Source organism: Calidris pugnax, unplaced genomic scaffold, assembly GCF_001431845.1.
Source record: "Calidris pugnax isolate Ruff unplaced genomic scaffold, ASM143184v1 scaffold167, whole genome shotgun sequence".
Taxonomy (NCBI): Eukaryota; Metazoa; Chordata; class Aves; order Charadriiformes; family Scolopacidae; genus Calidris; species Calidris pugnax.
In genome coordinates, this window is record NW_015091045.1 from 829,439 (window position 1) to 855,052 (window position 25,614).

At 44.9% G+C, this 25,614-nt stretch overlaps 1 protein-coding gene across 10 annotated transcripts in view; it reads right to left on the reverse strand.

The window, feature by feature from the left end:
- TANC2 (tetratricopeptide repeat, ankyrin repeat and coiled-coil containing 2) overlaps positions 1–25,614 on the reverse strand; it is a 255,682-nt gene that overhangs the window by 155,032 nt on the left and 75,036 nt on the right. For 5 of the 10 annotated variants that reach the window (XM_014956530.1, XM_014956529.1, XM_014956528.1 and 2 more), the window contains one exon: positions 22,307–22,486. In XM_014956530.1, coding sequence (XP_014812016.1) covers positions 22,307–22,486 — 180 coding nt within the window. Of the gene's footprint in view, positions 1–14,187; positions 14,779–22,306; positions 22,487–25,614 lie in introns of those variants that run through there. The other 5 variants (XM_014956534.1, XM_014956533.1, XM_014956532.1 and 2 more) reach the window with 2 other exon arrangements.

Sequence of the window (25,614 nt, forward strand, 5' to 3'; positions counted from 1 at the left end):
TGTGTTCTAGTTCAGTCTATTGAGCTTCCTAATTCTATTGCATTTTCTCTGTTACCATTTCATTGTCACATAATTTATAGATGAGTTAGTAGTTTAATTAAAAAAACATTTTCTTTAGATTAAAAGGCATTGATAAAAGGATGTTATCATGGATTAGCAAAGGCTTCATCTACTAAATTCAGTTTCAGCTCTGAAAGGAATGTTTCACTAAAAAAGGGTTATTAACATCTAATGACCTGATTGACAAAGTGTTCTTCCAGGCAGTAATTTCAGTAGATCTGAACTTATTCCATGGTTTGGCGACAATATCCACAGCCAGAACTTTGTGTGTGTGTGTGTGTACACACATGAAGATACACCCACAAAGATACACCAGAACCTGAACTATCTACAGACAGGGAAGATGCTGGAGGAACCACGGACTCTTTCTCCAAAGGATGAAAGATGGACCGACCATCCCAGGGTACGTGGGAACCTCTCCCAGTACAAGCTCCTTACAAATGTTAGAGAAACGTACATTATGGTGCCCTGAACCTCAATAAATCAAACTACTACGGGTTTCTGTTACAGACTCCCAGGCTCCACCATCCCCAGTACAAACCAGTGGGGCCACACGCCTGAATTCTCCTGACTCACTCCACGGGGCCGAGGCCAGCCAAGGACTAGGCCCAAAATCAGCTTTTTGCCCCAATTTTTCCTCTCTCTGCCTTAGACACAAGTACAGCTGAATTTCAACCATGCTTCAAGCCTTCAAGAAGAGGATGAACTAATGAGATTTGCTATCTATGTGTAAAAACAGTGGTTTTACAACACATTGAAGAGTACCACCAACGATGCAACCAAGGGAACCGCTGTGGGTGTCCTGCACACTCACCTCCAGTGACTGGTTCAGCCATAGAGGAGCCAAATTTGGCACTTAAACATTGTATTGCCCCCAGTGCCCCCAGGAGCCAAATTTGGCACTTAAACATTGTATTAGTAAATACTGTAAGCACAATAAATTCTGTCTGGAGAGAACGCAATCCCCAAAATCATAGAATCATGAAATGGTTTGGGTTGGCGTAAATACTGTAAGCACAACAAATTCTGTCTGGAGAGAAAGCAATCCCCAAAATCACAGAATCATTAAATGGTTTGGGTTGGAAGGGACCTCAAACTCCACCCAGTGCCGCCCCCTGCCCTGGGCAGGGACACCTCCCACCACACCACGTTGCTCCAAGCCCCCTCCAACCTGTCCTTGAACCCCTCCAGGGATGGGGCAGCCACAGCTTCTCTGGCCAACCTGGGCCAGGCTCTCACCACCCTCAGAGCGAAAAATCTCTTCCTGAGATCTCATCTAAATTTCCCTTTTTTCAGTTTAAATCCTGCCCAAGTCGGGCTGTGATGGGAAGAGCCAGAGCGCTTTCAGTTGGAAGAGTTGAACACTCTTCAGTGCTCACCAGCTGGAAGAGCAAACTTTGGAAACTTGTATTTCAAGAGAGTAAAAGTGGGCGCTTTGCTCATCCTCCCATCCCCATCTTTAGTTAATAAGGAGGTGGCCGTGCCAAGGGCTGACTCACGTGCTGGAACCTGCCCAAGGGCTACGTAACGCTGCGGAGAGTAGACTTTCTTGAAGTCTCCCTCGTACTAAAATGTTTTAAGTGCTGCAGTGCTATTGATCCACGGAGCTCCTGGAACAAATAACTGTCAGATTCAACCCAGCTGGACTACACCCAAACCACCAGAGATGGAGCCTTCAGTGCCGCCTCTCATCCCAAATGACTCTTTTATTTCGTTGAGGTAAGAGCCGTAAAAAGAGAAAGCTACAGGCCACATGATAGATTTGCTGTGGAATTAATATACCAGCTAAGTGCAATTAGGATTTTTAGGTATAAATTAAAAAAAAAAACACATTAGAATTAAAATTGTGCAATTGCAGCTTAACATCCTTCTTTAGATAATCCAGCATTATTTTACAGAAACCACTGTGTAACACTAACAGGTTTTTTTCCCCTCCTGTTATTTGAGAGCATAAAAGCTTCTTTAATTACATTTTAAAGCCCCTCTCCTTTCATCGCCCGGTTATCGCAGCATCGTGGGTAGGGCAGAACATACAAGTGGTGAGAACAATGCGGTGCCTGGAAATATCACACTTGTTCCAAAACTTTCAGAAAACATGTTTAGTTTAGGAGATAAGCTCCTGAAAAAAAGAAAATTGAAGGAAATGAAGGTGGAAAGAGGAACTGAGCAAAAAAAAGCAGGAAGGGAGTCCAGCAAGCTGGTAATGGAAGAACTGCAACGGGAAAGGAGTTAAAATAAGCAATTATTCAAAACTGTCTTAATTTAAAAGTTCTTCTTTAAACTGTAAGAATCCTGTAACATGAAGGTTTTGCCTATTAAAGCTTCTGAAAATGGTTTTTGTAAAAACGAGGAATAAGCTTCTCTGGAGGAGTGGATTCTGCAATCCTGTGGGATCACAGAGACCTACTGGAAAATTATCTCCCCCTCTCTGTGTCTCTCCAGCTGAACAGTTGTGTAAGAGGCACAGAAATAAGCAGGAATGTTACAGAAAGATGTTCGGTGACATCAGAAAGGAAGGAGCCTTCTGAAAAAGTATTCAATTAAATGAAATTATAACTCACCTCGCTTAAATTATCATAACCTCTCCCACATAACAACAATTGATCAAAATAGCTTTCTGTATGAGCAGGCACTCCTCATCGATTTTCAAGAGAGAAAACACCTTGGTGTTGAAAGGTTTATATGTATTTTAAATACATACAGAATAATACAGATTTCTGTGTGAAGTGTTCAATAATGGCTGGTATAATATGTTTGCAATAATTTTGCATGTTCCAAAAGAAAATAATTTCACTTCAACCTGCACTTCCAGAAAGAGTTTTAGCTCCGTTTCCTTTTTGCTTATCACCGTGCAACTATTTTCTGTCATTTTGAGTACATGGAATAGCAATTTGTTATCAAACTTATCACAAACAGCAAAGAGCCCTCTCCTGGGTCAGCCCCAGCAGGTTGGGCTTAGGCTGGACCAGTCGGAGCATCCCAGCACGGATCTGTCGAGCAGCTGTGGCCTGGAATACTCTGGCAAGGCTTTAGGAAGAAACTTGCTCCTATTAATGATCCCAGAAATTAAAAAAAAAATCCAACCAACCCTCTCTCTTTCCCTGTAGATAAGTTTCTTTCCAACGTGGGCTGCCAAAAAGCCTTTATCCCCGTAGGGGAGACCGCTTTGAGGAGAAGCCAGTTATTTAATTAACATATAGACATGGCAGGAGGAGGACATGGTACTTTCATCTTTCCCTGCAAACTTGTCAAATTGTTTTTGACTCCTTGGAGCTGTGTCACAGGAGTAGACTTCTCCACGTCATCTCCCATCTAGAATTCTTCTTTTCAGCATCTTCTGAAGTCTTTTAAAATTGCCTCTTTTAGAAGAAATTCCTCATGTGTGACTCAAGGTATAAAATCGTGTATCAGAGGAGGAGGATGAAAGAAGAGCAGGGAAGGCAGAATCCCTTGCTCCAGCTTGCTAAGTCATCTTGTTACGAAAATAAGCAATTCCCCCACCGACATTTTTCATACATTTCTGTTGCAGCCAGTTTTCCTTTTCAAGTTTCAGACTTTGGTTGCAAAAAGAGTGAATGAAGACCCGGGACCACAGGATGAAATCACGTCATCTAAATATTGAGCTTATGTAAAATCTGCTCAAATACCCAAAGAATCCTCCCAAATGGCAGAAACAGGAGAGGGTAGAGCTGGAGGGGAAAGCGTTCCTCACCCCCCTCACATCCCTTTTCCCAGCAGTTTTATTTCATTAAATGCTAAATTTAAAACAGATGAGAGGAGAACGCAACCAAACCCAAGTGCTGAATCGCATTATTCCCATTCAATCCCTTACTATCCTGGAGCTCTTCCTTCAGCATTTCAGCAAATTTACATCATTACACCAGCAGGAAAAAGGAGAGAACCTGTCAAGACCTGGATACACTGGAAAGGAATTTATTCTAAAGATAGCAGTGAAGAGCTTGGCCATTTTAATTAAATTATAGGTAACTGCATTAATTTGCTGTATAGAAAGAAACCATTTCACCGGTTTTTAAACATAAAGCCCAGCTCCTCGAAACACAACGCTCAGATTTCAAGATAAACTTTCATGAGAGGAATCAGAAACCAATTAACTCCCGAAACAAACACATTTTCCTCTTTTCCGCACGAAGCCGATTGTGAGACAGATCTCAGGAAAACACACCCGGGTGCTGCCGTGTCCCCAACAAGGGGCTTTTGTTTTATGGGGCTTTTTTAAATTGCACATGTTGAACATGTCAGGCTGTAGGAACCCGCCTGAAGATTGAACATAGCTCAATTTAGCTCAAGTCACCAGTAAAAGGGAAAATAGATTTAACTGAAGATTCTTCCCATAGAAGGAAAGAACAAGTGTAATATAACCCTTCCAAAATAAGGCTGATCTTCCTGGTAGTGTGTGGTTTTTTGATTTACACTGCGATTTGACTACAATAAAATTTGAATCACAAGGTGTAGCTGTAAAGTCACAATAATCTAGAAAGTGTTCAGAATTGTCGTTTCCTCCCCTATTACACCAACATTTTGTCTAGTGCTGGCCCAGGAGATGCTGTGCCTTTGGAACCCCTGTCCTGCCCCCAGGAATGGAGTATCCCATTGAGCTCAGTGTCCTGTCCCAACACCTGGGAAGGAGCATGGAAAAAGGATGGGGAGAGCCCAGGGCAGCCTCTCGCACCTTGGGATGCCGGGATTTTTGAGCCAGAGGTGTCATCCCCCCAAAGGGAACTACTAGAAAGAGTCCAGCGAAGGGCAACAAAGATGATTCAAGGATTGGAGCATCTCCCTTATGAAGAAAGGCTGAGAGAGCTGGGACTCTTTAGTCTGGAGAAGAGAAGGCTGAGGGGAGACCTTATCAATGCCTACAAGTATCTCAAGGGAGGGTTGAAGGAGGAGGGAGCCAGACTCTTTTCAGTGGTTCCCAGTGAGAGGACGAGGGGCAACGGGCACAAGTTGGAACAGAAGAGGTTCCACTCAAATATGAGGAGAAACTTCTTCACGGTGAGGGTGGCAGAGCCCTGGAACAGGCTGCCCAGGGAGGGTGTGGAGTCCCCTTCTTTGGAGATTTTCAAGCCCCACCTGGATGCTCCTGAGTAACATGCTCTGACAAGCTCTGGGCAATCCTGCTTCAGCAGGGGAGTTGGACTAGATGATCTCTATGGTCCCTTCCATCTCTAAAATTCAGTGAAATTCAGTGAAAGCCAGCAACAAATTCATCTCCCATGAATATAACCAGCCCCTTTTTGAGGGAGGTTTTCAGGATTGCTAACCCCCAGCAGCACAGCTTCCTGCACCTGAACTACAGTCTGAAAAACCACTTCCCAGTTTTGCACTGCCCGACCTCATTTCTGAAAACTCTGGGAAAACATCACTTTGGGCTCCCCTCCGCATGGGCGGTGACTCTTCCAAGGACATCTCCACGGACGGGTGCAGCCTAACGTCACCTTAACTTCACCCTAATATATTGTGTTTATCCAGGTGAGCGTCAACTCTGCCCTTCACTGAATTTACTGAATTTCAATGAATTTTTTAGAGTTGGAAGGGACCATAGAGATCATCTAGTCCAACTCCCCTGCTGAAGCAGGATTGCCTAGAGCTTGTCAGAGCATGTTACTCAGGAGCATCCAGGCGGGTCTTGAAAATCTCCAGAGAAGGGGACTCCACACCCTCCCTGGGCAGCCTGTTCCAGGGCTCTGCCACCCTCACCGTGAAGAAGTTTCTCCTCATATTTGAGGAGAAACTTCACGCCACTTCCCAACACGTCTGTGTTTCCCAGGGCTCCCTCAGAGCCCTTTTTAGCACTTGATGCCATAATAACCACCTTCCATTGCTTGCCTGGTGTTAAGCAAGTTACAAACGAGAGGTCCCCCAGCAATCCAGCATCCTTGAATGCCTTCTGGTCCTCGTGCTTTGTCACTGTTTTTAGGACCTGTCCCACCACTGGAGCCACCTCTCCATCACTCCCCCTTGGCAGCCTCTGCCCCGAGGAGGTCAGGACCCACCAACACTCTGCAGGAGGTTGGGCTGTTCCAAAATCTACTGCTCCTCTGTTAAAAGAGCAGTAAAAAAAAAAAAAAACCACCCTGCACTAGGCTTGCAAGGGATCTGGAAAAGGAACAAGGAGAAGGAATTACTCACTCTAGACACTGCTGCAAGAAAGCCGTTCGAGTATTTTACAAGCAGCCAAAGTGATCAAAGGAAGGCATCAAATTATACAGCCAAATTAAATCTGAACAGAAGCGGCAGGGGCCAAGGCCAGGAGCTGCATATAAACAAAATCTAATTCCTTCTCCCATCATATCCTTAAGATCATACCAAGATACTGTAACCATGATAAGAGGGAAGGCTGAATTATAAAATACCCTCCCATTCAAAGCCCCAGTAATCCCATGCTAAAGCAGACATGAACTAGATCCTGTTCGCTCTACAATACCATTATTTATGTCCAGGACTATATAGCATACAAGATAATACAAACATTACTTGAGAACAGCATTTAAAAATGAAGGCAAAAGATGTGAATAGATATTTATGTGTCAGTCGTTCAAATTTTGCTATGCTAGAACTAATTTAGTTGGTTTAGCTGATAAAGGCAGACCTGTAATTACAGTGACATGTAGGCATAATTGTTCAATTGATACGAAACCAGAGTTAGGATCCATACTTCTGCGCTGGTGGGAGCTTCACGGAATATTACATCCTTAAAATGAAGCTGCTTATCTGGCACGGCACAAGCCTGAATTAGCTGAACCTGTTTGTAAACACTTGAAAAACTGCATTATGCCATGTTTACAAGGTGGTTTTTCACCTAAGGAAATTGCTACCATTCAGCCACCTTCACTTTTCGGTAATTTATTCTTTGCTTTAAAAATTCTTTATTTACTCGTAGAAGTAAACGAGCTGTTCCAACTCTGTGTTCTGAGAAGAGATGGCTGCTTATCAGCCTTTCCTTCCACCGAGGAACAGGGAGAAGGAAACACAGCATGCCTGAAGGATTTAATTAAAATATCTAATGAACATGCGATTATTTGTGGGAACACAGTTAAAGCAGAGCAACCAGACCCACCTCTGTCATGACACAGGAGGGACACGTTCCTCAGTGCAGTGGGATTTAAGACCCAACGATCTCTACAAGGCTTTGGTGGCACAAACACCCTGCGACAGCAATGAGATGTCCCATGAAGGACCAGGTCCTGTCAAGCCCTTTAAGTGACAATAACATCATCTTTGCTGGGAGGACAGTGCTCCAGAGCCCGTTTCGAAGCTGAAGAGGCACCAGCCATGGCCCACAACGAGGCCACCGACCATTTACTGGAAGAAACACACAAATCCGATGACTTGCCTTCAAAAAAACTATTTTCTCGCTTACACCTACTCTATTCTGTGACTGGGAAGGTAAAAATAGAAGTACAACTGGGGGAAAAAAAAACTGGATTCTCCTAAGTCTGGCTTCATCTTTGCAGAGAAAAACCTTGTAGAAAGTTTCCAAGTTTCAACTTTCCACAACCTGCAAAGGGCACCAATCCAAGGGCTCTCCGTCACATCTCCCTCCACCACGCACCACCCATCCCTAGGTTTAAACACTGACTGATTTCATGAAATACAGCCCTAGCGTGCCCGAGATGAGGATCAAGCTCCATTAGGTACAGATTAGGGTTTTTTTAAGCAGAAAAAAAAGGAATTAAAAAAAATAAATCAGCCCTTAATGGCAGAGCACAGCTGGACCCAGCTCCAGAGGCTGAAGAGCTGCTGGTGACACCAGCCACGGTGGCTGCTCCTTCTTCCTCTGCTGAGCCATGATTTCCCAATCAGCAATGTTAAAGTAGGGCGTTACAAGGAGAGGATCAGAGACATCCCTGCTCCTCCGGAAGCTCCTGAGTGTGCTATTTTCCACAAAGGCAACTCCCAGAACAAACACTTGTTTCATAACCTGCCTGGGAAGCGCTGCCTTGTCCCCGCTCGCACCTGCCCGGCTCCTTTCTGCATCCTCAGCGCTTCATCTTCCCTTTTCTGCTTCATCCTTTACCAAATTGAGTGTTCTTCTTCCCCCTCCCAATCGAAGCTTTCTTTTTTTCTATCTATGCTTTTTCCTTACCAGCTTTCAGGGTACCTGGTACCTGTCCCACCTCCTCGCACCCTCCAGCTGCCCCATCACACCACCTCTCTCTGCTGCTCGCTCTCCCATGGCCCATTTTGAGGAGTCCAAAGCAAAAAGAGAACAGAAATTCAATACAAAAGCTCCCAAAACGCTGCTGAGACACCAGGAAAAATCCCACTACATCCAGTACCGACCTCCTCTACACCATCATTACCTGGTGCAGGGTCCTGTGCCCGTCTCCAGCAATCCCTCCCCAGGTCTGGATTCATCACTGGAAAACCCTCCAGTTAGGTGTGACAGCAGGAAAGCTTCCCCAGCTGCCAATTCTTGCCATCAACAGAAACTGTATTACTCACAATAGCAATTTAACAGTTAGAACATACAGAATTATAGTGCATATCATAATTTATTTAAAGGTAGGGTTGGAGGTTTTTTGGAGGGAGGCGCTTGATTGGTTTTGCTGAAGCTGGATTTTTTTTTGCATTTAGTTCTTTTTTAAGAAGTAACTGGTTTGGTCATAAATATGTGGTTATAGTAGAACCTCAGCTTGGCAAAAGGTTGGATTTGGTGTCTTTGTGGCACAGCTCCTTCAGATTGACACTGTTCAGAAGAGGAACAGTCATACAAATAAGGTGCTGGACAAGCTTATCCACCAGTTCAAACTCTTCTAGAAATTTCAAGGGATGCCCAAGGAAGAACTGCAGAAAGAGAAGGGCTTCAACTTTTTTTCCCCTTCATTAAATGGAATAAAGATGCAAACTTTTGACAAAAGCTTAAGTTTAAAGGGCTGTTTAAATTCACTCAGAAACCATTCTCTGTAGTCACATACTCATTAAATAGAAAATTGGACATTCTAATGGGAAAGAAGAAAAAACCACACAGAACCTAAACCACCAACTTGTCCAAATAGATCTTGATCTGAAAGATTCTACTGCTGAACAGAAGGAAACTCTTTCTATAATTCTTGCTTCCTAAAGAAACAGGGTAGATAGGAATCCATAGGGAAAAAAAATATTGAATTGTCTATGTCAGATTTACGGAGAAAAACAGCAGAAACACTGTAAAAGAATAAACCAGGCAGAACTTGAAGAATATAGAAGAGCAAGCAACAGTCCAGATCTTTCACCTCAGCACGAACTGAAGCGATATCAAACACATCCTGCTGAAAACAAAGGTGCAGAAACAAGTCTTTGTCTTCTTCAGAGGGGAAATTTCCAAACGACATCAGGTTTGAATGAGCATCTGCCAATCCAGCCTGACAAAAGCCCACCCAAACATCTCCTCTGCTGAAATGTTATGGTACCTGACACCGTAAAACAAAGGGCACTACAGCTTCAGAAGCAACTTGACGTGGAGCTGAGTTACAGCTGCAGGATTATCATGCAATGGAAGATTTATAGTGCAAAACCACTTATTTCTGAAATCAACCTCTAATACAAATCTATAGACTAAGTACTATTTTGATGCAAACATGAAAGGAGGAATTGAATCTTGTGGGTATAAACAAATCAAATGTGTGATGTTTAGATGGTCATTTCACAGCGGCGTTGGGTACTTGGCAATCAGAAGGAATGTTTCAGCACAACAATGTATTTATACACGGAGAGGTGCCTTCTGTCCAAATATAAACTTCTAACAAACATGGTACAAGACAAAGCTAAGCCCATATGTTCCGCAGCAGCGATTCCTTCACCACAAGACAACGAGGAGTTATTCATTCCCATCCCTTTATGCAACCTGCCCTCAGATCAAGTGGGCAGCAGGAATCCGTCTGTTTCCAGAGCAGCACCAGCAACAGGTACGGATCCACATCACCCCTTGCTCTTGGAAAAACAGAAAAGCCTTCATAAATGTTCTAACATTTCAGAAAATGTTCATCTCTTGTTTTCTCGCCTATATATAACCAGGCAATTCAGGAACACGATTCCAAAAGTATCTTTTCTGACTGGAGGAGGGAGGGAGGGAGAGGATAAAGAAATAACTGTGTGTTTAAAAAAGGCTGAAGAACAATTGACTGTCAAGACCTAAAGCAGCACCTGGTGAGGCCCCAGGCCCGACGCAGTCTGCAGAGGTGTCGGACACAGGGCTTCCAGCAAACCAACAGTAACGCCTTCCAAACCATTTGGTGAAACCAGGCCTAGACTTAGAATCTTGAAATGGTTTGGGTTGGCAGGGACCTCAAAGTCCACCCAGTGCCACCCCCTGCCCTGGGCAGGGACACCTCCCACCACACCAGGTTGCTCCAAGCCCCCTCCAACCTGCCCTTGAACCCCTCCAGGGATGGGGCAGCCACAGCTTCTCTGGGCAACCTGGGCCAGGCTCTCACCACCCTCACAGCAAAGAACTTCTTCCCCACATCTCATCTAAATTTTCCCTCCCCAAGGGAAGAAGCACTTGGGGCAGCCCATCACAAGCCCCAGCCAAGTCCAGACTGGGACCAGCATGGACCAGACCCATAGGTCCCATGAGACGTGATGAAGGAGTTCTCCAAGATTAATGTTACCAGGCTCTGTGGCCTTCAGATACAACATGGCAAATGTCAGGAGCCTACATATCTGCTTTAATAAATGCAAAGATACCCAACCAAATAACCACTGCAAACGAAGATTTGCTTTTGCCTTTTATTTTTTTCCCCTGTTCCGTCAAAGTGCCATTTCAAAACAGTTTGGGTTAATTTGTTTTCTCATTTCATTTAGCTGTAGGATATTTATTCTTTGTTGACAGAAAAAAAATGCCCCTCTCCACATGCAGCACGAAAATCTCAGACCTATCAGCTGTAGCTGCACTTCAGCAAACGGGGGGCTCAGAGGGCTATTGTTTAAACCCTTAGAAAAGCTGATGCTGGAATAAGAAAGCAGCTCATTTAGAAATGTGTACACACATTGTCTACTCAGAAAAAAAATCATCACGAGCCAAATCTTGGTAACAAACAATGAGTTTTTTCTTAATGGAGCACACAGAGGAAGGATGGATGACACTAAGGCATATTTTGAGGTGCAAGGACTATTGGTAAAGGTTTCTGTCTCCAGAAGACGGGCAGGTACAGGGAATACAGCTTGAATGTTGGGCCAAAGCACCTTGATACAACTCCAAATGACAGGCATGTGGTTAAACCAGCAATACATCCTGGAATGGAATTACACAGCACCAACATCTCCTCAAGGGAAGTCACCACAGAGCATGAAAAGTGACAGTGAATGCCCAAGCGATGCTCCAGATCCATGGACCCATCTCCATTCCCAACCTTCCATCTGGTCAGGGGTCAGTGATGAGAACCCAGTGCATGACCCGTCACAATGCTGTACATGCACTGCCCAAACTTCTCATACATGGCATCACTCCAAACTTAGAGATACTGAGAGCTTTGATGAGCCTGCCCAAAGCTTCCTACACCATTAGAAGCAACTGGGTACAGATCCCATCAGGAACTGACTCTTACAAAAGTAACGATCAGTGTTTGGGCAAGAACCCAACCCAATAACCCAATGTGATCATGCAGAAGAGTTTCCAAATCAGGTTGTCTCATCACTATAGAAGCAGGAAAGGATTAGGAAGCAACAGCCCAGTTGGAGATAAGGGCTCCCTCCAAAGGAGTGTCCTGTGAGGCCCCTCTGCTCACAAGGAGAGGCACCATCAAGTGCACAGAACATCTTTGAGGGCACCTTCTAGGAGCAGGAGGAGGAAAGATGTAGCGAAGGGAAGAGCAATGGCCTGATTTAACTCCACAGGAGGCTTCCCACACCACCTTCTCTTGCTACAGAAGCCTCTTAGCTATGTCTCAAAATTAAAATTCTCACACACCAGACGTGTAATCGTGACAGATGCTCCATTTTGTGCAGCACCAGTGTGAAATAAGGACAGATTTCTAGCTCGGAGCTTCTGAAAAGCCATGGAGGCTCAGGGCTGTTTTCTTTACCGTTTTAATGTTATCTGCACAAAACACAAACCTTTGGGGTTCTCCCTCTGTTCAAGCTTATACACAAATATCAGAAATGAAAAGCTATTATTGCCTTTTCCCAGCCCCAGCGCTGCGATGACATGTTTACCCCATCCTCTGCAGGTCTGAGCAGCTCCACAGCCTCAATGCAAAGAAAAATCCTAAATATATAAATATATGCTGGGGAAGAACAAATTGTGAAGGTTCTGCAGGGCACCTCACACACAAACATGACGGGAAAGTGGGAAAAATATGGGATTTTCTGCCTGTCTCTATTACAATTTCTATTCTGTCGATATGGAAGGCAGAACCCACAACAGAAAAGGGTTTGTTTTGTAAGCAGCATTTGAGAAAATCCATACTAAAACTGGCTAGTGGCTTCCAAAAGCCAATAAACACGATATGTCAGGTTTTTTCCTTCCCTCCGTTTAAAAAGAAAAGTTACATCCAAACTATCCTGAAATTCAGGCAGAGATGTCACGAGTTTGACAGGCCTCCACGAAAAGCCCTCACCACAGGATAAGGTTTAATTCAAGAAGTTACAAACACACGTACTATTTAACTGTACAAATTTCAGGGAGGTTTTTGGAGCCTGTAAAAAAACTAAGCGGGAAATTTACCAATTTCACCAGGAAGGTTTTTGAAGCCTGTAAAAAACTAAGCGGGAAATTTACCAATTTCACATAAAGAATTTGTTTGTTTAATCAAGATCGCTGCACAATACGTGGGTATGCACAGCCCCATCCATCCACCTGTTTTATTTCTGCAAGCCCAGTTGGTTTCCATTTAAGTACAAGGCTGTCAAAACAACTCACAGCTCCAAAAATAATGGGTGAAGCATCCCAAAAATGAAGAGGAAGAATCAAAAAAACGTGAAAAAACCCCAATATTCTGCATACATTTTCGTAAATGAAGGAGGATCCTCTTTCTCCAGCAGGTTCTGTTGCTGGAGACACTGGGGTTTGCCCACCAGGGTACAAGGTGAAGATGCAGGTGCCAAAACCACGCTGAAATGAGGGGGTGGGGGGGTAAGGGGGTGTGTTTTACGTCATTTTTTTAAAAGGGACGACTCAATAATTCTGACAAAATGCAAGTTTTCTACTTGTGCTAAACCTCCAGATAGGCAGGGATGGCAACGCATCAGGGAAAATTAAATGGAAAATGAGTTATGCCCAGAAAAAAAACATTATGCATCTTGAACACACACCATCCCCCCCCCAAATCTAAGGGCACTTTACAGCCAAGTCGGTGCTCGTCATCCCTGTGCCGATCAGAAATGCAAGAGTGGGCCACAAACCCAACCTCCCCTCCCACACCAAAGCCATGAATTCCAGATCAATGTCATCCTGACAGGGTGACAGTTACAGAAAGCCAGGAAAAGCACTGTAAGTGTATTGTGAACAGAATGATATAAAAATACCTAAAAAGGATGAAAGTCTGTCCCGACACCAACAATTTTAAGCACAATCCCCCCTCAAAAATCAGATGCAATAGGAGCACTCAGCACTTGAACAGCTTCTCCTCAAATTCTACCTTGAAAACGACTGGTTATATATTTGTATTTCTTCCAGCAGCATTGAATTAAAAAAAAATCTCACTCTTTTAGTGAGAAGCAGGTATCTCTCCCCCAGCACACAGGGCTCCTATAATCCACTCCAATCTAATTTGTGGTCATTTGGTGATGCAAAAGGAAAACCTTAGCTCAATCCCATTGATCGGAAATTTTAAAAACAAAACACTCTTGGTATCTGTAGTATTTCTCAACTCACTCCTCAGTAGCTCTATTTTAGCAGGGCTGAAGAGTGGAATATTTTCATTGCACGTTCATTTTTGTATGTGAAATTCTTCCCATCCTACCGAGCCGGAGACAAACTCAGATTATGTAAAAGTATTGCCACAACTAAAAGAAAAACAACCCGAGCAGCATAATCCTTATCAACATGAAAAAAAACCTCTAAATGGCTTCCCTGTCACCTAGGAGCATCTGAATCCCTAATTCCACCCTACGGGAGGCCAAGGAACACCTAACACTGCTCAAATCCAAGTCTGTGCGAGACAAATTGTCCAAAGAAATACTCACGGGGCTTTGTTTTCTCTCCCCATCACCTGGGAGTGTGGTCCTGCAGCAGGAGGCAGCCGGGCTGGTGTCACCTGGGGCTCCGTTGCCTTCGGAGCAGCACTTGGCTCAGACCCTGCTCCGCTTTCCCCCCCGTCTTCCCAGCTCCATCCTGCTGCTCCCCACGTCAGGATGATGTTACAGGTGACACTTCCTGCTGCTGATGTCAAGCTCCGCTCCCAAAAGCACCACCACCACCATCTCCCTGCATCACTTCTGCATCCTCCCCATCCCCGGGGAGCAGGCTCCGAGCTGAATTTCGGCAGAGCTCACACAGCCACACAAGCCTTCTCTCTTCGTTAAGCCTCCCGGCGTTAAAGAGCCTTCCCTTCCAGAACGCTGCAGCAAACGTAGACTCCACGCCTCCCTCGGGGGAAGAATGAAGTATTTTTTACAGTTTCTTTCTATGGCGCAGTTTAATTTGCTCTTTTTGTTAGAGCAAAGGGCTGGAGGAATAGGTGAGGGATGGCTCAGCACCCCGGAGGAGGGAAGGGGTCAGGGATGCTCTCCCCAACATTCCGGAGTAAGCCGAAGGGCTGGCAATGCAGCCCAGGACCAGAGCTGATGAATGGTGCAGTGCTGCTGTTGTCATGGCAACTAAGAGGAAAAAAAGCAGCACCATATAAGGAGTTGTGACATGGATTCTGGGAACAATTTATACTAAAAGGCTGTAAGCCCTTGGATGCTTTAAAGCTGCAGCATCCCCTTCTCCCCGGCTGGATACAGGTTTCATTGTTCCGACTGAAGCCATCGGCACAAATCACATCGCCTCAGTCCCAAAACGGGTTCTTGTTGAGAGCACTGTACCAAAACACACCGAAATAACACCATTTTGCAGCACTTCCATATCCTTTCAATTGAAATAATTAAAAGTACTCAGTAAGGAGAACGGCAGGATGCTAAAATGACCCAAACACACACCTGTGAAAGCCGAGGTCCCGACGAGCCCCCCATCCCCAGGCAGCTCCACGCAGGTAGGAAGCTCTGTGAAGCTCTGCCTCCACAGGAGCTAGCCCGAGATGAACCAACCTGCAGCACCATCAGGTGGCTGAGAGCCTGAGCGGCACTGCCACCCGCCAAGGCTCCTCCTCCAGACACCAAAATTGCCCCAAATTAACCCCTACCCCAGTGCCAAGGCTGGCGCTGCCCCTAAAGCATCCCCGGCTTTCACCGCCCTGCTTTAGCCAGCTCATACAGACAGTTGCCACAGTGGGCTACCAGCATGACCACCACTTCTGCTCCCTGCTAGCACGGGAGGGAACAAACCACCTTATTTTCATCAACAGATGCTTTGCACTTAATGCACGTGCTCAGACAGACAATATACCGTGATCGAGAGGGCTGTAATTATTCCATCAAAAGGCAATGCCACGCTGTAGGTCTGAGCTCTTTGCTCAGCAAAGTTCAAACTTTTGGAAATCCTTTCCCTTTATTATCCTGTTTTATTTGGCCAGCGACTCCCCAGCACTCACACACCTGCAGCACCCAAGAAATCCTTTCCCTTTGTTATCCTGTTTTATTTGGCCAAACAGGTACGGGCGCTGCCAGCCTCTCCCCAGCACTCACACACCTGCAGCACCCACCTCCTCATCTCCCCTTCACACCCGGCTCAGGCAGGGCTTCAGGTGGAGAGAATAAGAAATCCCAGGGGGCTGCAAATCTCAACCCAGGTTTGTCACCATCAAACAAGAAACAAGAGTTTTAAAGCCAAGGAATCTCAGCTTGTTTAGTCCCACAATTACAGTTATCATCAAGAATATTTAATCGTTTGCTGGAGATACAGAGAAGGAAGAAAATGCAATCCCTCTGGCTATTCCCAAGAGATACAAAGGAGGACACGGAGGGATGGGGTGATGACCCAACACTCTGAATGGCACGGGTGATGGTGGCAACAGGGACATTGCCCGTGGGTGTCCCCAGCCCAGCTCTGGAGGGTGCTGAGAACCACGGTGGTGGGTTCTCTGTGGTGTCACACACAAGAGCCAGTCTCCATCCTGCTTAGCTCTGCTCTCGCCGTCTCTGAAGGACCCAGTGGAAGATACATGTTTTCCCCAGGAAAAAGGATGCTCTTAATGGTCTGAATCCACCCAGGAACATCCCTGCTCCTCGCTATGAAGTTTATTCTCTGGGAAAGTTCCCACATTCCCAGAGCACAAGGGAGGCACGTTCTCAAAGCAGGGGATTTGCAATGAAAACGATTCCTCAGGCCCAGATCTTCAAAGACACCGAAGCAAAGCATCTAATTCACACTGGATGCAGGAGGAAGGAGGCCTTTGAGAATCCAAACCTAAGCATCTACGTCACTTCTAGGAAAACATGACTTATTTCCTAAATTTCTTGGTAATATTCCCCTCTCCTCCCCCGTGCACGGGCACTCACACACACATGCTCTTTTGGAGAGAATCCTAACGCTTACGATTTGCCATTCAACAGAAAAAAAATAGAAATAGCCAAGTAGGGTGATGAATAAAATTATCCCTGCGCATATAAATGTTCAGCATGTAAATGAAGAACCTTTCCCGAGGAGGAGCGAGGGGTGGCACAGGGCTTTGTGCAAACCCTCTGCACGTGGAGGCTTCCACAGAATAAAGCATCGGCCGCCGAGCCCCTGGGCCCAAAATCTCATCTTTTCACCTCAACGCCAGGTACTATTTTTGGCATCTATTCAGGAGGTGACTTGGACCCAGCCCTCTCTAGAAGCACCCTCCTGAACGGCACTGCTCTCCTGGAGGAAGGGATACAATAAAATCATGTTATCCCCATTGCAGCCTTGTTTGAGTCCCTGGTGATAAGGCTTTGGATGTTTGGTGGAATATTTAACCCAACGCTTCTGAAAACGGTTGCTCTCTTTGTGCAGAAGCCACGGTAACTTTTAAGTGCTGATTTTATTCCAGATAGAAATCAAAATGGTGTCTTCTACGCACTCATCCAGGGGTTATTTTTGTTATTTTCTGTTATGTATTTTTGACATTACACTTGCTAATAAAGCCACTGTTGTTATCAAAAAAAACCCCCGATCTATATTAGACAGCATAAACTGAGGCTGAACACACTGATTATTTAAAATATGTTCTTAGCCCCTGCTGAACAATGGGTTTTACAGGCAGGAGAGGGAGCGCTGATTACTTATGCTCACTAGTACTTCACCCCTTAGAGCCACAATGACCTTAGTTTTTCTTAATCACCAGACTATTCAGCAGAGGGGAAAATTGCAGCCACACTGAATATTTATCAGCCTCCGAATCCCGCCAAGTGCCCGCGCACGGAAAAACCCAGACACCAACACCAGCGAGAGACCTCAGCTCCTCTGGAAACTAAACCACCCCAGAACCTGTTCCTACAGCTTTTTATTGGATATTTTAACTTCTCTGGGGATAAAAAGCTGCCTGGTTTACAAATCAGCTGGATAAATAAGCAAACACCATTGCAGTTTCTACTGGGCAAGGTTCTTTGCACCACACAGATTCCTTTTCCTTTTTAAAGGGCTAAGTGAAACCCCAAATTAAGGTGACACCCCCTGATGCCCATGAGAAGGGACCATCCCAGTAGGGGACCTGACAAACCTTCTCTCCTGCACTGGAAGGGACACACACAGAGCCCAGAACGACCCGAGATGCTCCAGCCCTTGAACGTGGGCAAGTCATCGTGTGAGGAGCCTGAAAAGTCTTTTGTATTTAAATTTTCATCTCTGAAAGATTCCAGAAAGCATAAATCCAGAAGTTGGTACAGTCACGTTTTGTTGCAAATGGTCTTAGAAATTAAATCTTCAGTAATAATAATTAAAAAAAAGAAATAGACAACGAAGCGTTTTATGTAAGAAATAGCACCATTCCACCATCCGACCACTCCACAGATATGGAAATTGTGACATGAATGGGTTAGTCACACACAAATGTATGTAAGAAGCAAACAGCATGAAAAAGCCCCTACAATTGGATAATTTCTCAACAATTTTCTATGCTCTGAAGGTCGCTTTGAAAAATCCATGTGGCAACTGTCAGAGGGACAAAAGCCTCTCTTTGTAATACTCCCGGTTTCCCAGAATCACCCTCATCCCTGTTCCAAAAGGAATCACTGCTGTTATTGTGTGGGATTAAACCGCTGGACAGGACGAGGAGACAAAACAGAAGAGGAAACCATCCCCGTCAGGCTGTGGAACCTCTCCACGCAGCCGCTGTCAAACCCCCGCCTGCTCCTTTTTATCTGAAAGCTCCTCACAAGCACAACCAAGATTTTTGAACCCAGTGGCTTATCAATTCTACCAGATGGGAGCACGCCACGATGGCACTCGGGAGACTTCTGGAAAATCAGAGAGGGGCACTGGGCAAAACACATCAGAAAAATAGCGCGAGGCTGTGAATCTCTCTTCACAAGTCTAATATTAACTCCAAATTTTCTTTTCTTTACAGATCATGCTGTTTTACTAATGAATAAAAATGAGGAGAGTCTTTCCAAACTGCCAGTTGATGGCCACCAGTAAAAAAAGAAAGACCTTTTTATTTGCTAATGCAGTAAATGGTCACTCAACAGCCGCCTCTCCCTGCAGCTGAGGGATTTTTTTGCTTTTTAAAATCTCTCAGATTAGTAGTAAATAAGAGAGACAGATGATACTGAATAATTGAAGAAATGGGATAAATACTATGGATATCACAGAGCAGAAAGCATTACCTTCCCAGTTCCTTCACATGTTACCTTAATGAAAGGAAACAAATTCCTATAATGAATGCATGAGGATGTAAAGGAAACCCCTTCCTTTTACAATATCAACAGTAAATTAAACTAATAATTTTAAAAATCACGCTAATCCACCAATGCACCAAAACACACTCTGAATTCTAAGTATCTGAGGAGCTCCACTGGAGTCATCGAGACACGGCCGTGCAAAACACGAGCATGTGTTTCCATGGAATAGCAGGTTGGGTCTAGCTGGAATGGGATACGTTAAACAGATGGAAAAATAAGGATAAAATGCAAGTAGAAGGCAGACACTGTCTTCTTCCCAACCACCTTCCAAGAGATTCTTGTGTGTTGCCCCAAAACGGACCTCCCAACAAAACCAGGAGCCTACACTTCTCTTACTTCTGTGTAATAACAATTATCAGCATTTTATTTACGTCCCCCTGGTCTGTACACAACTTGTTCACGTCTGTATTTCATCACCAACCCTTCCCAAAGCAGAGGGTAGACCTTCTCACCAGCTGAACCTCTCCAGCCTGGCTCGACCAGAGACCTCACTGGGGCTGGAGCTGCCCAAACCCCTGAGCTCTGACATGAACCACCAGCCCCTCCTTCCAACTGCCACCTGCAAAAGCCAATGCTGGAATTCCAGGATCTGGGCTTTTGAAGAACTTAGCAGGACACTCCAAAAAAATTCCAAAATCCACCAAAAAGCTTTCTGAGTTTGGACCTAAATGGAGTCTGACCTGTTTCCACCTGGAAAAAGAGAATTATGAATCCATGGAGCTCATGTGCTTGGCTGAGCTGCTGTGATTTTGAGAAGCAGGAGGAGGGCAGTGTCTGCTGACAAGGTCCAGCAGATTGCACCAGGGTGAGCTGAACAGGCAGCAAGTTGTTAGAGACACGGAGCTTCAGGGGTGTAAGAAAAATTCCTCCTTCTGCCCAAACCCCTGAGCTCTGACATGAACCACCAGCCCCTCCTTCCAACTGCCACCTGCAAAAGCCAATGCTGGAATTCCAGGATCTGGGCTTTTGAAGAACTTAGCAGGACACTCCAAAAAAATTCCAAAATCCACCAAAAAGCTTTCTGAGTTTGGACCTAAATGGAGTCTGACCTGTCTCCACCTGGAAAAAGAGAATTATGAATCCATGGAGCTCATGTGCTCGGCTGAGCTGCTGGGATTTTGAGAAGCAGGAGGGCAGTGTCTGCTGACAAGGTCCAGCAGATTGCACCAGGGTGAGCTGAACAGGCAGCAAGTTGTTAGAGACACGGAGCTTCAGGGGTGTAAGAAAAATTCCTCCTTCCATGGGGCTCAGCTCAACCCCCTGCACTTATTTCAGCAAAGAGTAATGAACTGCTCAAGCAGACAGAGGAATATAACGTTACTCAGAGCTACAACAGGAGAACTTATAAACACAAAGGATTATAGTCAAAACAAGGGGAGAGAAGGGTAATGAATGACATAAAGGTACTCCAAAGGCCTAAACTATTTGTAAAATATAATGTTTTTTATTCCTAATTGAAAAAAGGCCGATGGAACTGGCTCTACCAAGGAAGCCACATAAAACAAAGAAGAAAATCCCTGCAAGTAACTCAAAAACTAGAAGGCAAAAGAAACTGGATGAACCTGAGGATCACGGGAGGAAACTCAGGAAAAGCAGGAACACACGAGCTATACATTACACCATAAATTAAACAAGTACAGGCATGCCACAGAAAGAAAAAATAGCCTTGATTTATTTGTGTCGTTTTTCACAACCTATGCTTTTCGTGGCAGGAAGGGTTGTGGATTCCACACCTACCCAGTACTTTGTGACAGGCCAAGGGGAAAAAAAGAAAGAGTTCATGGCAAGCACACACAAAATTCCCACTCGTAAAAAGTAACTAGAACAAGAACTGACAGGGGTTTAGAGACACAAAGCTGAAATGCAGTGCATTTTGAAACTGCTTTTGTCCTCTGCCACTGAATTTTATCACTCTCAAAGTCAAAACCAAACTTTTAAAAGTCAAGCTTGTTTTAGCAGCTGCTCTGGTAAAGTGCAACATGTTGTGTTCTGGGCTGTTCCGCAGAAGAGAAGGGACAGAGAGGAGCTCTCAGCACCCAGCAGCACAGCCCTGACTCCCACTGCAAACTGAAGGATACTCTTAAAAAGGAAAGCATTTCAAAAAAAAATCCCAAATCCACAAAACCCCCACAAATTCTCCAAGCGTCACATCATCAACCCTCCTGAAGGACCAGCCTGTGAACGACAGAGCTCTCCTTATTTCCACTAAGAAGTTGTCTTTGGCCTTCACATTTTAAGGCAGAACTTCACCCACCCTGTAGAAGTCAGAATCACAGAATTGTCTGGGTTGGAAGGGACCTTTAAGATCATCTAGTCCAACCATCAACCTCACTCTGATAAAAAAACCAGAAGAAAACCATACAAAAAAACCCCCCACATCACTAAACTATGTCTCTAAATACTAAGTTCTTAGTGATGGGAAACTCATGTTGAATACAGCCCAATAAGGCACTGAAAATTTCCTTTTCAAGTATTTTCATGTCCTTTTATTTGTTTATCTGCCTGATTCTCTTGCATCTCTGGAGCTCAGACCCCCAAGACCCTCAAAGTGACTCTGGGGCGATGCAGGAATCTCTCCCTCCTGCCCCTTTCCCATTTCTCCCTTCGTCAAGGGGCAGGGAAAACAACAGGGACAAAGTGTATCAGAGCTCCCTTCAGATCAGATTATACCGGGTAAAACTTCTTTTTGGAGGTTTCTCTCAGTACAAAGGCAACACAGTGGCTGATGGGTTTTAAAGGTGGGCACGGAGGGAGGTCAGATTTTAGGCAAGAAGCAAGTTTCTCAAACTGGTACCAGCAGAAATACAACATCAGGCTTTTTAATGGATGCTGGACTCCCAAGTGCTTTAAAGTCCAACTACTTTAAAATCTCTGGGTGTTCAAACCACAATCCCAGCAGATTAGCTAAACAAGACAGTTTAAAAATATGCATGAACTATGAAAAAAAATCACGTTTCTGTATAAGCTTGTAATTTTTCTGATGCATTTTCTCAGCATTCAAAATTTAAGCATAAAGGTCTTCCAAATTACTGTAAAATTTCCACTGTGCATAAACCGCACTACAAAGTGGAACTGAGACACGTTCTGCTAGAAATTTCTCAGAAAACTAGAGAATATTTGTAAAACAGAGAGATCGTTTTCAGAATAGAAAGATTTCTCTGTCGGGGTGAAATCCAATCCATTCCTGGGTCGCACTGCAGTAGCTGCTGTAACAAACCAACCAGGACTTGCAGACAGAACCTTGCTCAAAGCCTTTTCTTACAGATTTTTTTTTTTTTTTTTTTTTTTTGCACCACCGGACCTTTTAAAAGCCCCACTGAACTTTATTTAAAGTCCTTACCAGTTAACTTCTTCACAGGTTGGAGCCGAACACTGATAGACTGATGTGTGAGTAAGGGGGAGGATGGAAGGGAGCGGGACATGCCCTCCATAATCCGAATGTGCTGCATACCTTCGGTCACGGGGAGTGGAGGAATAGCGTAGTCTGGTTCAAAAGCACAGTCGTTCTCTGTGGAGGTGCCTGGGGGGGGACAGAGAAATAAGAAGGAAGTGGTCAGAATACAAGGGAGGCTCCTGGGTTTGTCATTGCTACACAGAGAGGGCTAATTGCCATGATACCCCCCTTGAATAAACTGCATTTCTGGAGCAGCACCTCAGCCCAGCTCTTTAGATTACAAACAGCAGGACCATAAGGAATTTATTTTGATTTTTTTAAATTTGTCTTTCGGAGTCATAGAATCATAGAATGGTTTGGGTTGGAAGGGACCTTAAAGATCATCTAGTTCCAACCCCCCTGCCCTGGGCAGGGACACCTCCCACCACACCAGGTTGCTCAAATAGCCATCCAGCCTGGCCTTGAACACCTCCAGGGATGGGGCATCCACGACCTCCCTGGGCAACCTGTTCCAGTGCCTCACCACCCTCACTGTAAAGAATTTCTTCCTAGTATTTAACCTAAATCTCCCCTCCACCAGCTTAAAACTGGAGTTAAGTCCTGGAGTCCCCAGTTTTAAATATAATTCAGACAAAGCAATAATCCTTTTACTGGATTTCTTTACCTATTTTTCTTTTTGTGCCTTTACGGATTCACGGATTTGTCAGAGTTGGAAGGGATGCTCTTTAGATTACAAACAGCAGAACCATGAAGAATTTATTCTGATTTTTTAAATTTGTCTTTTGGAGCCCTGGAGTCCCCAGTTTTAAATATAATTCAGACAAAGCAATAATCCTTTTACTGGATTTCTTTACCTATTTCTTTTTGTGCCTTTACGGATTCACGAAATTGTCAAGTCTGTGCCCATTTCCTCTTGTCCTGTCCCTGGGCACCACTGAAAAAAGACCGGCCCCATCCTCCTCAGACAAAGCAATAATCCTTTTACTGGATTTCTTTACCTATTTCTTTTTGTGCCTTTACGGATTCACGAAATTGTCAAGTCTGTGCCCATTTCCTCTTGTCCTGTCCCTGGGCACCACTGAAAAAAGACCGGCCCCATCCTCCTGACACCCACCCTTGAAGTATTTCACAGAATCACAGAATTATTGGAGTTGGAAGGGACCTTCTAGAGATCCTCCAGTCCAACTCCCCTGCCAAAGCAGGGCTGCCCAGAGCACATCACTCAGGAGCATCCAGGTGGGGCTTGAAGATCTCCAGAGAAGGGGACTCCACGCCCTCCCTGGGCAGCCTCTGCCAGGGCTCTGCCACCCTCACCCATTTGTGTATTCTAAAAAAACCTTCCAGCTGAATTCAATTTCAACACGAGGACCTAAAAGAATCCCCCAAAACCAAAGCACAAAAGCCCCCGAAAGCAGCCACCTCCAACGCTCCCCAACTAACACCCAGAGTCACACAACGCCTGGATGGGACCCACATAGAAGACACCAAGTAACAGGACAACAAGTGGAGATAGAACAATAAGGCACATGGTGCTAATTGTTGCAATAAACATCAGTGACAAACAAAAGGGAGATGCTCCAGAGCAGCAAGAGCTGGGAGCAGAGAGGTTCCTCCTCTGGAAACCTCTGGAAGCACTTGGTTCTCCAGGAAGATGAGCAACCCAACACAGACAACTGATCAGTCGTCTGAAAAACCAACGTGGAACCGTTAACGTTAATATTTCATTACAGATAATGTAAGATCACACTCGTGCCACACCTTTAAGAAATGGATTTGAGCTCTTAGTGCCTGCTAATGTTTTTCCTCCATAAAGACATTTATTATTTGATCTCCATCGGATAGGAGTTAAGTCCTGGAGTCCCCAGTTTTAAATATAATTCAGACAAAGCAATAATCCTTTTACTGGATTTCTTTACCTATTTCTTTTTGTGCCTTTACGGATTCACGAAATTGTCAAGTCTGTGCCCATTTCCTCTTGTCCTGTCCCTGGGCACCACTGAAAAAAGACCGGCCCCATCCTCCTGACACCCACCCTTGAAGTATTTCACAGAATCACAGAATTATTGGAGTTGGAAGGGACCTTCTAGAGATCCTCCAGTCCAACTCCCCTGCCAAAGCAGGGCTGCCCAGAGCACATCACTCAGGAGCATCCAGGTGGGGCTTGAAGATCTCCAGAGAAGGGGACTCCACGCCCTCCCTGGGCAGCCTCTGCCAGGGCTCTGCCACCCTCACCCATTTGTGTATTCTAAAAAAACCTTCCAGCTGAATTCAATTTCAACACGAGGACCTAAAAGAATCCCCCAAAACCAAAGCACAAAAGCCCCCGAAAGCAGCCACCTCCAACGCTCCCCAACTAACACCCAGAGTCACACAACGCCTGGATGGGACCCACATAGAAGACACCAAGTAACAGGACATCAAGTGGAGATAGAACAATAAGGCACATGGTGCTAATTGTTGCAATAAACATCAGTGACAAACAAAAGGGAGATGCTCCAGAGCAGCAAGAGCTGGGAGCAGAGAGGTTCCTCCTCTGGAAACCTCTGGAAGCACTTGGTTCTCCAGGAAGATGAGCAACCCAACACAGACAACTGATCAGTCGTCTGAAAAACCAACGTGGAACCGTTAACGTTAATATTTCATTACAGATAATGTAAGATCACACTCGTGCCACACCTTTAAGAAATGGATTTGAGCTCTTAGTGCCTGCTAATGTTTTTCCTCCATAAAGACATTTATTATTTGATCTCCATCGGATACCTGCGTGGTTCTCAAAGGCTTGTGAGAATATGTATGAAAGAGAAAATGTCTCTCCTGGATACCAGGGCAGACAGACAAAGAGGGGAGAAAACAAGAGGGTAAATGCCTCAAATAAGTGGTACTCCAGAGGAGATGATGGAATATTCCGGGTCGCCAAAGGACAACATGAACAACCCAACGCACTGCTTATGATCAGAGGGAAAAAACATATTGAAACGAGCATCCCGAGAGGTGCCACCTTCTGTGGCTAAACCCCACCCGTTACTGATGCCAACCACCAGGACCATCTCTCAGCAGTTTCACATCCTTCTCTACCAGAAACCAAAGCACACACTAACACACCTTGCACAAACACGGGGGGTGACAGTTCTAAATATGACTTTTGCTCTCTTGCTTCCTCAGCACTGGCCACGTTCCCAACACTTCACTGAACATATATTCAAAGCCCAACCCTTACAGAGGTGCTTCCCTCCAACTCCCCTACACCCAGTCAG